General features: G+C 52.7%; 1 protein-coding gene across 4 annotated transcripts in view; it reads right to left on the bottom strand.

The window, feature by feature from the left end:
- Positions 1-226: 226 nt before the first annotated feature.
- TMEM151B (transmembrane protein 151B) overlaps positions 227-17,823 on the bottom strand; it is a 58,150-nt gene continuing 40,553 nt past the window's right edge. For 2 of the 4 annotated variants that reach the window (XM_077281941.1, XM_077281940.1), the window contains exon 2: positions 227-8,853. In XM_077281941.1, coding sequence (XP_077138056.1) covers positions 7,414-8,763 — 1,350 coding nt within the window. In that variant the 5' untranslated portion in view covers positions 8,764-8,853 and the 3' untranslated portion in view covers positions 227-7,413. The remainder of the gene's footprint in view (positions 8,854-17,823) is intronic. The other 2 variants (XR_013220981.1, XR_013220980.1) reach the window with 2 other exon arrangements.

Raw genomic sequence — 17,823 nt, forward strand, 5'->3', positions numbered from 1 at the left:
AGGTGGCAGTCTCCAGCCTTCATGGCATGTTGCTTTGTGGCAGGTGCTGTTAGTCGTGTGACCGCCATGCTGCGCTGGGGACGGATGGAAATCATGCGTCACCGGACTCAGACAGGATATCCTAATTCTTGAGTGTTAGAGATGGTCCGGAGGGCAGCGTGACGGTGACTACATTAGAGGAGCTGCCACGTCCGGGCCATAATGAATGTGACACCAGAGGCCGACATGAAAGTGTCCGTGATTCGTCTGTGACTTTATTACACAGATGTCATTTACAATCTTCAATATTGCAGCCAAAAGGCAACATTGTGATAAAAGCTATATACATATATATATATATATACCTCATAGTCATCAGATACGTAACAAAAGACATTAAAAAAATCTCCACAAAACATAGTGTAAAAGGTGATGTGCAGCCCCTGGAGTGAGCCCACGTCATAGGGCCACGTCATCCTGGGGGAGTGATAATGACATTATTGCCATGAAGGCCGGGGATGCCGTCACGCCGTACGGGGCAGGAGCACGCTGGATACGCAGCGAGGAAACACTTCTGGTCTGACTGTAACATAAAGTGTCATCACTACACAGAATGTCTGATTCTGCTGCACCCGAAAGACTTCTGATGGGGGCATCGAAGGGGAACCCAAAAACCGCAGCTAAAGCCTGAGTTAGGATTGTACCCTAATGTCTGCCCCACGGGGAGAAAGAAAAGTTGGCATGTGTGCGACTGATGGGTAACTTACTGTGCCCGGAGGTTGGGGGGCTCCTTCCCTCCCGCACATGACCGCCTGGGAACAAAACATGAATATTACCGCCTGTGACTGCCGCATGTCCTCCCCTGAATATTACCGCCTGTGACTGCCGCATGTCCACCCCTGAATATTACCGCCTGTGACTGCCGCATGTCCTCCCCTGAATATTACCGCCTGTGACTGCCGCATGTCCACCCCTGAATATTACCGCCTGTGACTGCCGCATGTCCATCCCCTGAATATTACCGCCTGTGACTGCCGCATGTCCACCCCTGAATATTACCGCCTGTGACTGCCGCATGTCCTCCCCTGAATATTACTGCCTGTGACTGCCGCATGTCCACCCCTGAATATTACCGCCTGTGACTGCCGCATGTCCACCCCTGAATATTACCGCCTGTGACTGCCGCATGTCCTCCCCTGAATATTACCGCCTGTGACTGCCGCATGTCCACCCCTGAATATTACCGCCTGTGACTGCCGCATGTCCATCCCCTGAATATTACTGCCTGTGACTGCCGCATGTCCACCCCTGAATATTACCGCCTGTGACTGCCGCATGTCCTCCCCTGAATATTACCGCCTGTGACTGCCGCATGTCCACCCCTGAATATTACCGCCTGTGACTGCCACATGTCCACCCCTGAATATTACCGCCTGTGACTGCCGCATGTCCACCCCCTAAATATTGCCGCCTGCGATTGCCAGAAGTCCCTTCCCTGAATATTACCGCCTGCAACTGCCATATGTCCACCTCCCTGAATATTACCACCTGCAACTGCCGCATGTCCATCCCCTGAATATTACCGCCTGTGACTGCCGCATGTCCATCCCCTGAATATTACCGCCTGCACATTACCTGTTCTGGGGTACAGGAGGTAATATTACAGCTTCTCATACAATCACCGGGCCGGCGCTGGGGTAGTCCGCCACGCTGATATGACTAAATCCTCCTCAAAAATTCTGTGTGGAATGAGTCTTCTGCTTTCTGCTCCTCACTACAGCCGGGTGCTCATACTGCCATTCCTGTGGTCGGTGGCAGTCTCCTGCGGCTACGCGGGCTATGGAGACTGTCCCCTGCTGTTACAGTGCCTGTCCCCTGCGGCTATGGTGGCTGTCCCCTGCGGCTACGGTGGCGGTTTCCTGCGGCTATGATGCCTGTCCTCTGCGGCTATGATGCCTGTCCTCTGCGGCTATGATGCCTGTCCCCTGCGGCTATGGTGGCGGTCTCCTGCGGCTAGGGTGGCGGTCTCCTGCGGCTACGGTGGCGGTCTCCTGCGGCTACGGTGGCGGTCTCCTGCGGCTAGGTTAGCGGTCTCCTGCGGCTATGATGCCTGTCCTCTGCGGCTATGATGCCTGTCCTCTGCGGCTATGATGCCTGTCCTCTGCGGCTACGGTGGCGGTCTCCTGCGGCTACGGTGGCGGTCTCCTGCGGCTAGGTTAGCGGTCTCCTGCGGCTATGATGCCTGTCCTCTGCGGCTATGATGCCTGTCCTCTGCGGCTATGATGCCTGTCCTCTGCGGCTATGATGCCTGTCCTCTGCGGCTATGATGCCTGTCCTCTGCGGCTACGTTAGCTGTCTCCTGCGGCTATGGTGGCTGTCCCCTGCGGCTAGGTTAGTGGTCTCCTGCGGCTATGATGCCTGTCCTCTGCGGCTATGATGCCTGTCCTCTCCGGCTATGATGCCTGTCCTCTGCGGCTATGGTGGCGGTCTCCTGCGGCTACGGTGGCGGTCTCCTGCGGCTACGGTGGCGGTCTCCTGCGGCTAGGTTAGCGGTCTCCTGCGGCTATGATGCCTGTCCTCTGTGGCTATGATGCCTGTCCTCTGCGGCTATGATGCCTGTCCTCTGCGGCTACGGTGGCGGTCTCCTGCGGCTAGGTTAGCAGTCTCCTGCGGCTATGATGCCTGTCCTCTGCGGCTATGATGCCTGTCCTCTGCGGCTATGATGCCTGTCCTCTGCGGCTATGATGCCTGTCCTCTGCGGCTATGATGCCTGTCCCCTGCGGCTATGATGCCTGTCCTCTGCGGCTATGATGCCTGTCCTCTGCGGCTATGATGCCTGTCCTCTGCGGCTATGATGCCTGTCCCCTGCGGCTATGATGCCTGTCCCCTGCAGCTACGGTGGCGGTCTCCTGCGGCTATGATGCCTGTCCTCTGCGGCTACGTTAGCGGTCTCCTGCGGCTATGATGCCTGTCCTCTGCGGCTACGTTAGCGGTCTCCTGCGGCTATGATGCCTGTCCTCTGCGGCTATGATGCCTGTCCCCTGCGGCTATGATGCCTGTCCCCTGCGGCTATGATGCCTGTCCTCTGCGGCTATGATGCCTGTCCTCTGCGGCTATGATGCCTGTCCTCTGCGGCTACGTTAGCGGTCTCCTGCGGCTATGATGCCTGTCCTCTGCGGCTACGTTAGCGGTCTCCTGCGGCTATGATGCCTGTCCTCTGCGCCTACGTTAGCGGTCTCCTGCGGCTATGATGCCTGTCCTCTGCGGCTATGATGCCTGTCCTCTGCGGCTACGTTAGCGGTCTCCTGCGGCTATGATGCCTGTCCTCTGCGGCTATGATGCCTGTCCTCTGCGGCTATGATGCCTGTCCCCTGCGGCTATGGTGGCGGTCTCCTGCGGCTACAGAGGTGGTCTTTCATTGACATTCCTGATAAATGAGGTATTATCCTCCATGTTGGAGGGTTGTGAAGAGATTGTTCTTGTAGCCTCGGAGCCAATCTGCCTATATACAAAACCCACAGACACGTATAGGAACAGAAGTGGGGAAGTGTGTGGCACATGGAGGTTCCGCCTGAACCTGACACCCTCTGTCTTCCGATATGTCCCAATTGTGTACATGACCCCTGAGACCGTCGGTCAGTAAAATGACTTCCTCAAAGGGAGTGTCAGCAGGGAACGACGGCCTGGACCCAGCACAGGCGCTCGGTGCATCAGGGCGGGGCCAGACATCTCCGTGCACCTGCTCGTTCTGTCTCTATCTCCACCTCCTCTGGCTCTATAACACCAGAGCTGTCAATCACAGAACAGGAGGGCGGAGATAGAGGGAGAACGAGCAGGTGGGAAGGTGCGTGGAGATGTCTGGCCCCGCCCCGATGCACCGGGCGCCTGTGCTGGGCTCGGGCCGACATTCCCTGCTGACACTCACACAAACCAAACTCCTGTGATGGGCGAGAGAATGTAATAATATGTACTAGTAAAAAGGTGCACTGCCATTAGTATACGTCACATCACCGAGGGCGACGTATACTGACAATAGATGGAGACATGGAGCTGTGCACATAGATCCCATAACCAATATCATTTCTATACAGCCAATAACTAAATGTAATATGTGTGTCCAAATACAACCCTGGGGGTGCACCATGTACTAAACCCGTGAGCGAGAAGAGCCCACACGTATCGCCGCTCCACAAGCTTCATCAGGGGATAACGGACACCGCTGCTGAAGCTGAATGGAAATGGTATTTGTATTATTATGGGATATATGTGATTGCTCTGAGTGACTTTCTTGCCATTTGTGATATATACGTTTGGTTTTGTTGTTCTTTATGAATTATTGATGCACGCTGATGTTTGCGGTCACTTTGGACAATCTCCTTGTTTCTATGCAGTCAGTGATGGAGGAGATTTATCATTGGTGTTACTCGTGGTTTGCTGCTTTACGAATAAACATACCGCCATGTCTTCAGCTGTGCACATGGACACGTGTATTGTCTTATTCTTCTGTTTATTGAATATCATAACACGGGACTGTTGGGGGACTGTCATAACATGGGCCTGTCAGGGGCTGTCATAACATAGGACCTTCGGAGGCTTTCACAACACGGGACTGTTGGGGACCGTAACTACACAAGACTGTCGGAGACTGTAATACACAGGACTGTCGGGGCCATCATAACACAGGACTATTGGGGGCGATCATAACATGGGACTGTCGGGGACCATAATTACATGGGACTGTTGGGGGCCGTCATAACACGGGACTGTCAGGGACCATCATTACACAGGACTGTTGGAGACCATAATTACACGGGACTGTTGGGGGCCATCATAACACGGGATTATCTGGAGCTGTCATAGCATGGGACTGTCATAACACAGGACTGTCGGGGACTGTAATACACAGGACTGTCGGGGCTGTCAACACAGGACCGTCATAACACGGGATTGTCATAACACGGGACTGTCGGGGCTGTCAACACAGGACCGTCATAACACGGGATTGTCATAACACGGGACTGTAATACACAGGGCTGTCATAACACGGGACTGTCGGGGACTGTAATACACAGGACTGTCGGGGACTGTCATAACACAGGACTGTCGGGGCTGTCAACACAGGACTGTCATAACACGGGATTGTCATAACACGGGACTGTAATACACGGGGCTGTCATAACACGGGACTGTCGGGGACTGTCAAACGTGGCACTGTCATAACACGGGAATGTCGAGTGTTGTCACAACATGGGACTTTCGGGGCCATCATAACACAAGAATCTATAAATATAGGTGGGCATCATCAAAAGGCAATACATAAACGGGATCGCCCAAGTGCATATCCAATAAATAACATTACGTACAGAAGAAAAAAAATAATCTATGCACAAAAACAGGGGATCACCAATTAATACATATTATGTGGAGAGCCAAAAAAAGGGAATTAAAAACACTGAAAAGGAATCCAAAACATTGGACTGCTCAGACTGATCCAAAATGTACCAGGTAATAAACAGAATCCTAACAGCCAAATGATAATAATATTGTGAATCGATATAATATTCAAAATTCATGTACAATAGATTCTCCACACATGATCCCCAGTCATGATATCATTCCTCAGCCTTAGCAGTGCCAACAATGCAGTTTTATCATTTCCACATAAAAATATGATTAATAAAACAGTCAGATAAGCAAATAAGTAAAACCAAATAAAGATATATGCTGATGGCACAATATAAACGGGCTGAATATCATCATTTCTATTGCTGCCATTTTCCCAGGTTCTTTTTCCTTATCATGGCTCTTTGATTTCTGTTTATATACCCTATTGTGTTAGGATTATGATTATTACCATGTATATTTTTGGATCAATCTGGGCATTCCAATGTTTTAGATGCCTTTTAAGTGTTTTGGATTTTCTTTTTTTTTTTTTTTCTAAAAATGTATTAATAATTGGTGATCCCGTTTGTGTGCATATATTCTTCTTTTCTTCCAGTATGTAGGGCCATCATAACACGGGACTGTCATAACACGGAACTGTCGGGGGCCGTCATAACACGGGACTGTCGGGGGCCGTCATAACACGGGACTGTCGGGGGCCGTTGTAACACGGGAATGGCTGTGACCTCACTATTTCTGTGACTCCTGGATGACGCTCTAGGCTCGGGCTACACATGGAATAAAAGTCATAGAACAATCAGCGGTTTTGACTTTCCTTTCTGGAGAAAAGCTTTGTCCAGTAAGTGCGGATCCCCAACGTCCTGACACTGAGGGATAGTGATCCGAGGATTCCCTGACTGCAGCTTCCCAGCGGATCACTGCCGGGCCTGGAGGCCGTGTGTGCAGGATCTCCTGATGTGGTCGGTGGAGGTCCAGGAGGGTCCTGGCTTATGAGGTATGATATTCTTATAGTATTGCACCCAGCGTCCCCCCATATGCAGAGGAGCAGTCTCCTGTCTCACCGCCGACCATCCGCACTGAGCGGGACATAATCTGCCCATATAACATACGTGTGGGCTGACGTGTACGACCCTGAGGAATCCTGCTGTGCAGCCTCGGGATCATGCCTCATACATGTCCACGTGTTCCTAGCGTGTGATATATCCAGAATTCTGGAAGTGACATGCAGTAAAGCTTAGAGATGAGAATTATACTGGTGTATATACAACCTGAAGTTCTTCATGCTGAATATACGTAGAGCCGGTGCGTCCTCCATACATCGAGGGGACAGAAATATTCAATGCATTTTATGTTTGGGGGTACTATAAAAGTAAGGAAAGTGAGAGTGACGAGTCCATGGTGATCCCCCATGGTGACCTCACCTGCGCCAGGCCTGCATGGTCCTCCAACCTTACAGTGATATGTATAGTTCACTTTTCTCTCCCTTACAAGCAGTCCTTGGCATTACAGCCCCGCAGTGTGACCAGCAAGAAACGTGACCCCAGTGGGAGATGATCTGACGATGAATGGAGAATGCACATGGGTGCATGGACTATTGCCACATGGGTGCATGGACTATTGCCTGTTTGCTACGAAATGAAATACTTGTTCTGGTCCAGTGACACCCCAGGCTGGATGAAGTTACTGGATTCTCCAGTATTTTGGTCACATCTGTGAGTTTTTGCTGCCCGGTCCTATTTGGACATTGTACAGGGCCACTATGGCTCAATCCACATTAGGTCTCGACATAAAAGTCCTCGTGCCTCAGCTTGTCCATGTCATAGTAGTAAAATCCAGGAGCTGAAGGCTGTAAATCTTGTCTACTGATTTGTCTCCGGCATGTGCTTCCTTAAAGCCCTGATGGTGTTTCTGAGGTTTCATCTGTGTCGTATTTTTGCATGGTACTGGGCCCTCCATGATCATTGTATAAAACATCACTGCCGTGGTGGCGACATAAAGTATCCAGGATGCTGGAGCATAGTAACAAGTCTATCACAGTGACGTTTCTACACAAGAGCCATTGCGGTGGAGACGTCGGTGGTCATGGTTTGTACAGCCTTCGTTACGATGGACAATGAGGATGGGGAAGTAGAGGGCATCTTGATATGGAGGAGGTTCCTCCTCTTCCTGCACTGTCACCTGGCTGGACAGCCGCGTCTGTTCTGTGGGACATCCCTGCTCATTGAGGCTTTCACTACGGCTCTGCCACAGACAACTCCGCCGGGATCCATATAAACGTCCCAGAGAGAAGCGACTGCTGCTGAAAGGGATCCTGGGACTGCCATTGCAGATGCTGAGGGCACTACGGGAAAAGATGGAGGAACTGCTCATGGTACGATGGCATCGCTCACAGTTCTGGCGATACCCACGGGTGTACCGGCAGGAAGTGTATCCTGAAGAAATGCCTACTAGATCCATCAGAACAGCCTCCGAGTAGCTGGGCACCAGTTGTTGGTTGGACCGTATATGCCACTCTAGCTCTGTACTGTCAATGGTGTTCACACGAGGCATTCTCCGGCATATGGTCCGATCATCTGCCACTGGTGTTACTGGTGTGAAGTCAAAACCAAACAGCTTCTCCACATGATAATGAACACATGAGGTGCGGTACTCATTAAGGACCCTTAATGGCCATGACAGTGTTAGGAGAGCTGCCACCCAGAAGACGTAGTGGGACACATACCATGGAAGGTTATCTGGATCGGAAAAAGCAACCATGTATTCTTTGAAATCCACATTTTTTAGGTGCATGCCTTCTCGAGCCTCCATGTAGTCATCCAGTCCCTCATTCTCTGTGAAGAACCGAGCCCTCTGCGTCAAGTACGAATTCTCAGACTCCACATTTGCAAAACTGAAGCATTTGGTAAACCTGAGCCGAGTGACTGGATAGCTGTCCAGGTCAGTCAAGTCTTTGGAAACGTCCTTCACTCCACAGTTGTTGTAGTCAAACTCTGATTCGGCCACATGAGTGTTGACGCGCTCGTGGTAGACTTGAGTAGTCGTGTACGCGTCTCCATTGCGATAACGTGTCACCTGACGGGTCCTGCGCACATAGTGATAGCTGATTGCCTTCCACCAGATACATGGTGTCGCCTGCTGCATCCTCTGCACTCGTTCCTGTACACTCTCCACATCCACCTTATACTGCAGCTCGTTGCGTGTATAACAGTGCCAGCACTCCACCAAGTAGACCACATATAGCATAACAAGGAAAGCCAAAGGGATGTAGATGTAGCCATTGGAGCAAGGACTGTCGTGATACATCATGGAGTTGCCTTTATAGGCGCTGTCGAACGTCAGGCGAGTGACCTTGGTAACGTGGCACCAGGTCATAGCACCCATGCAGCCATAAATGAGGAGAGACAACAGGAGGCATTTCCAGTGGGATTCACGACACAGGGACTTGCTGAGCGACTGCTTCACTGGTCTCTGCTGCAAAATAAGGAGACAAGAAATAATCAGAAATCATTTTGGTAAAATGTATCCAATTCCCACACCATACTGGTCAGTTATTCCTCCCGAGACTCTCGTCATCTCTAGGGGCGCCATCAATGGCCCTGCATGTCACGACAGACATGGTCTTTATCTTTTAGACTATGACTACTTGGCCAAATACAGTTGTGCTCAAAAGTTTACATACCCCAGTAGAATTTTTTCTTTCTTGGCCTTTTTTCAGAGAGAGAAAACACAGTAGTCTGACAATAAATGTCTTCACCCAACCACTAACCATGAGTGGAAAAAAAGTTTTGGTGTTATCATTCATATTCTCTGAAAAAAAGGCCAAGAAAGCAAAAATTCTACCGGGGTATGTAAACTTTTGAGCACAACTGTAATTATCACTTTACACCAACCTAGAGAATGTCAGACCCTGAAGTGACCCCATAACATTAGAGGATTGTCTAGAACTAGGGCTTTGGTCAGATTCAGCAGTAATATCATGTAAAATCTTTATGATGATATCAGAAGGTTCCCATGTGGCACTGGCACCTCAAGCCGGCAGACTTCAGTGGATAGTCCACAAGGAGGCATTTTACAATACGATCATAGTTAACCATCAGATCACGAAGCCAAATAACCATACCACGCCACTAATCGTGAGAGACACGGTCATCTCCGATTGTGTAACGTGAACTGACCATCGTTCACGGCATTAAGGAACAAGCGTTTGACATTGCACAACTATTGAGTGAGCCACCATCATTTATTTGCCGATTGTACAATGAACGAGTGCTGGAGAGATTGCTTTGTCATCCGCCCTATTTATATTACACAATTATCGTGTAGGATGAGTCCTAAGCGTTCACATCGTGGCAATCATAACCTCATCTGCATCTGATGCCCCTGACCTGATTAAGACCTGCAATCGGAAGAAATAGATGGGAGGTTTCAGCTGACGACTGCAGCCGGGTAGAATTCCTCCAACGTCCTGTCTCCAGAACTCAAGGGCATGAGGTTGTTCCAGGAGAGCGGACCGAACTCTATGTGGCTATATACTGACTGTCCCATTCATCTGCACACAATCTGCGCATGTGACTGTAACTTATGTCTGGCCGGTGACTAAATGTGTTTTATCTACATGTTGTTCTTGCTGATAGTTTACACTTCAGTTATACGTTCTCAGCACTGAAAATGCAACACCAAGACAAAATGTCTCCATCGGGGACGTCATTGGTCGGTGATTACACAGGAGCTGCTGGCAGCGGATCCTGATGATTTATACAATCAGCGGCAGAACCTTCCTCAGACGACCATTAATAACTCAGTGACAGCAGCCGAGGCCAGAAGTGTCCGAGATTTCTGCTCGAGGCTCAGACTCCAAACTGCCAAACTGGAGAAATTGGTATGTTTCCATATTTCATCATTTACAGATCAGTGACATCTCGATCTTGTGATCGCCATCATTCCACCACTTAAACCTAATTCCTCCATCCCTACAAGTCTTCCTTCATGAGTTGTATGCAGTCTACTGCACAAATAAGAAAAACTTGGAGACAACCACTGATGGCCACCATTACAGTGCAAAGAAATCAGCCAGTACAATGGAACAACACAAAGTAAGTGTGTCTGCGGCAGTGGCTAACGTACAAAGAAAAAAAGTACAAAAGATATGGTGGCACATACCAACACCAAGACATGCAGACACTGTGCATGGGGAGGACTTCACTTCTCTGTCTACGATGCGCCCAGGTCCTTATTGTGATCAGATTGTGTAAGCCCATCTACATCAGCCAGTACAGTGTCCATCAGCCGGCCCTGGTCTCCATCCCAGAAATCCTGCGTGTCACAGTATATGAGGCTCTGCCACCAGAAGCATTACCAGACATATGAATGGGAATTGCCCGGGATGTCATTCCTTAATACAAGCTCTTAGTTGTGGGGGCGGCTTTGCCCCATGTCTCCCTGTCCTTGCCTTACATACATCATGGTGAGACCTCACCAGACAGGAAGGACATGTCTAACTGACCCACGTGAAATTCCTTAATTGCGCTGCTTAACCGCAGCTTTAATCTCACAAGTAATCCCACAAATGGTTTAGGATTAACTGAGGAAGTGATCCGCTGCGATTCACACCCAGATATTTAGCTGCTGGCAGGGATCGGAGCGTTGAGGCCTGGATGATGCGGGGTTAAGGGCCGGTTTACAAACATGTTCATAATGCATCCAATGTATAACATCTGGCACCATCGTTCTCCCTTATATAACATCTGGCCCCATAACCCCCCGTGTATAACATCTGAGCCCATAACCCCCTGTGTATAACATCTGGCCCCATAACCCCCCTGTGTATAACATCTGGCCCCATAGCCCCCCTGTGTATAACATCTGGCCCCATCACCCCTGTGTATAACATCTGGCCCCATCGCCGCCCGTGTATAACATCTGACCCCATAACCCCCCTGTGTATAACATCAGGCCCCATAACCCCCTCGTGTATAACATCTGACCCAATAACCCCCATGTGTATAACATCTGGCCCCATAGCCCCCCTGTGTATAACATCTGGCCCCATAACCCCCATGTATATAACATCTGGCCCCATAACCCCCATGTATATAACATCTGGCCCCATAACCCCCTGTGTATAACATCTGGCCCCATAACCCCCCCTGTGTATAACATCTGGCCCCATCACCCTCTGTGTATAACATCTGGCCCCATAACCCCCTCGTCTATAACATCTGACCCCATAACCCCCTGTGTATAACATCTGGCCCCATAACCCCCCTGTGTATAACATCTGGCCCCATAACCCCCCGTGTATAACATCTGACCCCATAACCCCTGTGTATAACATCTGGCCCCATCACCCCTGTGTATAACACCTGGCCCCATCACCCCCTCTATAACATCTGGCCCCATCACCCCGCTGTGTATAACATCTGGCCCCATCGCCCCCCTGTGTATAACATCTGGCCCCATCACCCCCTGTGTATAACATCTGGCCCCATCACCCCCTGTGTATAACATCTGGCCCCATCACCCCCCTCTGTATAACATCTGGCCCCATCGCCCCCCTGTGTATAACATCTGTCCCCCTCTGTATAACATCTGTCCCCATCACCCCCACGTGTATAACATCTGGGCCCATCACCCCCCCCCCCCCGTGTATAACATCTGGCCCCATCACCCCCTGTGTATAACTGTATATCATCTGGCCCCATCTCCCCCCTTGTGTATAACATCTGGCCCCATCACCCCCGTGTATAACATCTGGCCCCAACGCCCCCTTGCGTATAACTTAGGGACCCATCGCCCCCTGTGTATAACACTAAGGAAATGCATGAGCACAAAACATTGTGGACAATTTTAACCTCAGCTTTGAGGAAAGAGGTTGGGGAAGACCCTTATCTGTTACCCATTACTGTGCCTCGTGCACAATGTCCATACAGACATGGAGGGGGAGAACACGAGCGGCCGCACAGAGCCCCATACAGACATGGAGGGGAGAACATGAGTGGCCGCACAGAGCCCCATACAGACATGGAGGAGAAAACATGAGCGGCCGCACAGAGCCCCATACAGACATCGAGGAGAGAACATGAGCGGCCGCACAGAGCCCCATACAGACATCGAGGAGAGGACATGAGCGGCCGCACAGAGCTCCATACAGACATGGAGGAGAGAACATGAGCGGCCGCAGAGCCCCATACAGACATGGAGGGGAGAACATGAGCGGCCGCACAGAGCCCCATACAGACATGGAGGAGAGAACATGAGCGGCCGCACAGAGCCCCATACAGACAGAGGAGAGAACATGAGCGGCCGCACAGAGCCCCATACAGACATGGAGGAGAGAACATGAGCAGCCACACAGAGCCCCATACAGACATGGAGGACAGAACATGAGCGGCCGCACAGAGCCCCATACAAACATGGAGGAGGGAGAACATGAGAGGCTGCACAGAGCCCCATACAGACATGGAGGGGAGAACATGAGCGGCCGCACAGAGCCCCATACAGACATGGAGGAGAGAACATGAGCGGTCGCACAGAGCCCCATACAGACATGGAGGGGGAGAACATGAGCGACCACACAAAGCCCCATACAGACATGGAGGGGAGAACATGAGCGGCCGCACAGAGCGCCATACAGACATGGAGGAGAGAACATGAGCGACCGCACAGAGCCCCATACAGACATGGAGGAGAGAACATGAGCGGCCGCACAGAGCCCCATACAGACATGGAGGAGAGAACATGAGCGGTCGCACAGAGCCCCATACAGACATGGAGGGGGAGAACATGAGAGACCACACAAAGCCCCATACAGACATGGAGGGGAGAACATGAGCGGCCGCACAGAGCCCCATACAGACATGGAGGAGAGAACATGAGCGACCGCACAGAGCCCCATACAGACATGGAGGAGAGAACATGAGCGGCGGCACAGAGCCCCATACAGACATGGAGGGGAGAACATGAGCGGCCGCACAGAGCCCCATACAGACATGGAGGAGAGAACATGAGCGGCCGCACAGAGCCCCATACAGACATGGAGGACAGAACATGAGCGGCCGCACAGAGCCCCATACAGACATGGAGGGGAGAACATGAGCGGCCGCACAGAGCCCCATACAGACATGGAGGAGAGAACATGAGCGGCTGCACAGAGCCCCATACAGACATAGAGGAGAGAACATGACCGGCCGCACAGAGCCCCATACAGACATGGAGGAGAGAGAACATGAGCGGCCGCACAGAGCCCCATACAGACATGGAGGAGAGAATATGAGCGGCCGCACAGAGCCCCATACAGACATGGAGGAGAGAGAACATGAGCGGCCGCACAGAGCCCCATACAGACATGGAGGAGAGAACATGAGTGGCTGCACAGAGCCCCATACAGACATAGAGGAGAGAACATGAGCGGCCGCACAGAGCCCCATACAGACATGGAGGAGAGAACATGAGCGGCTGCACAGAGCCCCATACAGACATAGAGGAGAGAACATGAGCGGCCGTACAGAGCCCCATACAGACATGGAGGAGAGAGAACATGAGCGGCCGCACAGAGCCCCATACAGACATGGAGGAGAGAATATGAGCGGCCGCACAGAGCCCCATACAGACATGGAGGGGAGAACATGAGCGGCCGCACAGAGCCCCAAACAGACATGGAGGAGAGAACATGAGCGGCCGCACAGAGCCCCATACACACATGGAGGGGAGAACATGAGCGGCTGCACAGAGCCCCATACAGACATGGAGAAGAGAACATGAGCGGCCGCACAGAGCCCCAAACAGACATGGAGGAGAGAACATGAGCGGCCGCACAGAGCCCCATACACACATGGAGGGGAGAACATGAGCGGCCGCACAGAGCCTCATACAGACATGGAGAAGAGAACATGAGCGGCCGAACAGAGCCCCATACAGACATGGAGGGGAGAACATGAGTGGCCGCACAGAGCCCCAAACAGACATGGAGGAGAGAACATGAGCGGCCGAACAGAGCCCCATACACACATGGAGGGGAGAACATGAGCGGCTGCACAGAGCCCCATACAGACATGGAGAAGAGAACATGAGCGGCCGAACAGAGCCCCATACAGACATGGAGGGGAGAACATGAGTGGCCGCACAGAGCCCCAAACAGACATGGAGGAGAGAACATGAGCGGCCGCACAGAGCCCCATACACACATGGAGGAGAGAATATGAGCGGCCGCACAGAGCCCCATACAGACATGGAGGAGGAGAACATGAGCGGCCGCACAGAGCCCCATACAGACATGGAGGAGGAGAACATGAGCGGCCGCACAGAGCCCCATACAGACATGGAGGAGGGAGAACATGAGCGGCCGCACAGAGCCCCATACAGACATGGAGGGGAGAACATGAGCGGCCGCACAGAGCCCCATACAGACATGGAGGAGAGAACATGAGCGGCCGCACAGAGCCCCATACAGACATGGAGGAGGGAGAACATGAGCGGCCGCACAGAGCCCCATACAGACATGGAGGGGAGAACATGAGCGGCCGCACAGAGCCCCATACAGACATGGAGGACAGAACATGAGCGGCCGAACAGAGCCCCATACAGACATGGAGGAGAGAACATGAGCGGCCGCACAGAGACCCATACAGACATGGAGGGGAGAACATGAGCGGCCGCACAGAGCCCCATACACACATGGAGGAGGGAGAACATGAGCGGCCGCACAGAGCCCCATACAGACATGGAGGGGAGAACATGAGCGGCCGCACAGAGCCCCATACAGACATGGAGGACAGAACATGAGCGGCCGAACAGAGCCCCATACAGACATGGAGGAGAGAACATGAGCGGCCGCACAGAGCTCCATACAGACATGGAGGGGAGAACATGAGCGGCCGCACAGAGCCCCATACAGACATGGAGGGGAGGACATGAGCGGCCGAACAGAGCTCCATACAGACATGGAGGAGGAGAACATGAGCGGCCGCACAGAGCCCCATACAGACATGGAGGAGGAGAACATGAGCGGTCGCACAGAGCCCCATACAGACATGGAGGAGGGAGAACATGAGCGGCCGCACAGAGCCCCATACAGACATGGAGGGGAGAACATGAGCGGCCGCACAGAGCCCCATACAGACATGGAGGAGAGAACATGAGCGGCCGCACAGAGCCCCATACAGACATGGAGGAGAGAACATGAGCGGCCGCACAGAGCCCCATACAGACATGGAGGAGAGAACATGAGCGGCTGCACAGAGCCCCATACAGACATGGAGGACAGAACATGAGCGGCCGCACAGAGCCCCATACAGACATGGAGGAGAGAACATGAGCGGCTGCACAGAGCCCCATACAGACATGGAGGACAGAACATGAGCGGCCGCACAGAGCCCAATACAAACATGGAGGAGGGAGAACATGAGAGGCTGCACAGAGCCCCATACAGACATGGAGGGGAGAACATGAGCGGCCGCACAGAGCCCCATATAGACATGGAGGAGAGAACATGAGCAGCCGCACAGAGCCCCATACAGACATGGAGGAGAGAACATGAGCAGCCACACAGAGCCCCATACAGACATGGAGGACAGAACATGAGCGGCCGCACAGAGCCCCATACAAACATGGAGGAGGGAGAACATGAGAGGCTGCACAGAGCCCCATACAGACATGGAGGGGAGAACATGAGCGGCCGCACAGAGCCCCATACAGACATGGAGGAGAGAACATGAGCGGTCGCACAGAGCCCCATACAGACATGGAGGGGGAGAACATGAGCGACCACACAAAGCCCCATACAGACATGGAGGGGAGAACATGAGCGGCCGCACAGAGCGCCATACAGACATGGAGGAGAGAACATGAGCGACCGCACAGAGCCCCATACAAACATGGAGGAGGGAGAACATGAGAGGCTGCACAGAGCCCCATACAGACATGGAGGGGAGAACATGAGCGGCCGCACAGAGCCCCATACAGACATGGAGGAGAGAACATGAGCGGTCGCACAGAGCCCCATACAGACATGGAGGGGGAGAACATGAGCGACCACACAAAGCCCCATACAGACATGGAGGGGAGAACATGAGCGGCCGCACAGAGCGCCATACAGACATGGAGGAGAGAACATGAGCGACCGCACAGAGCCCCATACAGACATGGAGGACAGAACATGAGCGGCCGAACAGAGCTCCATACAGACATGGAGGGGAGGACATGAGCGGCCGAACAGAGCTCCATACAGACATGGAGGAGAGAACATGAGCGGCCGCACAGAGCCCCATACAGACATGGAGGAGAGAACATGAGCGGCCGCACAGAGCCCCATACATAGAGCCCCATACAGACATGGAGGAGGAGAACATGAGCGGCCGCACAGAGCCCCATACAGACATGGAGGGGAGAACATGAGCGGCCGCACAGAGCCCCGTACAGACATGGAGGAGAGAACATGATCGGCCGCACAGAGCCCCATACAGACATGGAGGAGAGAACATGAGCGGCCGCACAGAACCCCATACAGACATGGAGGAGAGAACATGAGCGGCCGCACAGAGCCCCATACAGACATGGAGGAGAGAACATGAGCGGCCGCACAGAGCCCCATACAGACATGGAGGAGGGAGAACATGAGCGGCCGCACAGAGCCCCATACAGACATGGAGGGGAGAACATGAGCGGCCGCACAGAGCCCCATACAGACATGGAGGACAGAACATGAGCGGCCGCACAGAGCCCCATACAAACATGGAGGAGGGAGAACATGAGCGGCCGCACAGAGCCCCATACAGACATGGAGGGGGAGAACATGAGCGGCCGCACAGAGCCCCATGCAGACATGGAGGAGAGAACATGAGCGGCCACACAGAGCCCCATACAGACATGGAGTAGAGAACATGAGCAGCCACACAGAGCCCCATACAGACATAGAGGGGAGAACATGAGCATCCGCACAGAGCCCCATACAAACATGGAGGAGGGAGAACATGGGAGGCCGCACAGAGCCCCATACAGACATGGAGGAGAGAACATGAGCAGCCACACAGAGCCCCATACAGACATGGAGGAGAGAACATGAGCGGCCGCACAGAGCCCCATACAGACATGGAGGAGAGAACATGAGCGACCACACAGAGCCCCATACAGACATGGAGGAGAGAACATGAGCGGCCGCACAGAGCCCCATACAGACATGGAGGAGAGAACATGAGCAGCCGCACAGAGCTCCATACAGACAAGGAGGAGAGAACATGAGCGGCCGCACAGAGCCCCATACAGACATGGAGAAGAGAACATGAGCGGCCGCACAGAGCCCCATACAGACATGGAGGAGAGAACATGAGCGGCCACACAGAGCCCCATACAGACATGGAGGAGAGAACATGAGCGGCCGCACAGAGCTCCATACAGACATGGAGGAGAGAACATGAGCGGACGCACAGAGCCCCATACAGACATGGA

The sequence above is a fragment of the Ranitomeya variabilis genome, chromosome 2 (assembly GCF_051348905.1).
Source record: "Ranitomeya variabilis isolate aRanVar5 chromosome 2, aRanVar5.hap1, whole genome shotgun sequence".
In the NCBI taxonomy this organism is placed as follows: Eukaryota; Metazoa; Chordata; class Amphibia; order Anura; family Dendrobatidae; genus Ranitomeya; species Ranitomeya variabilis.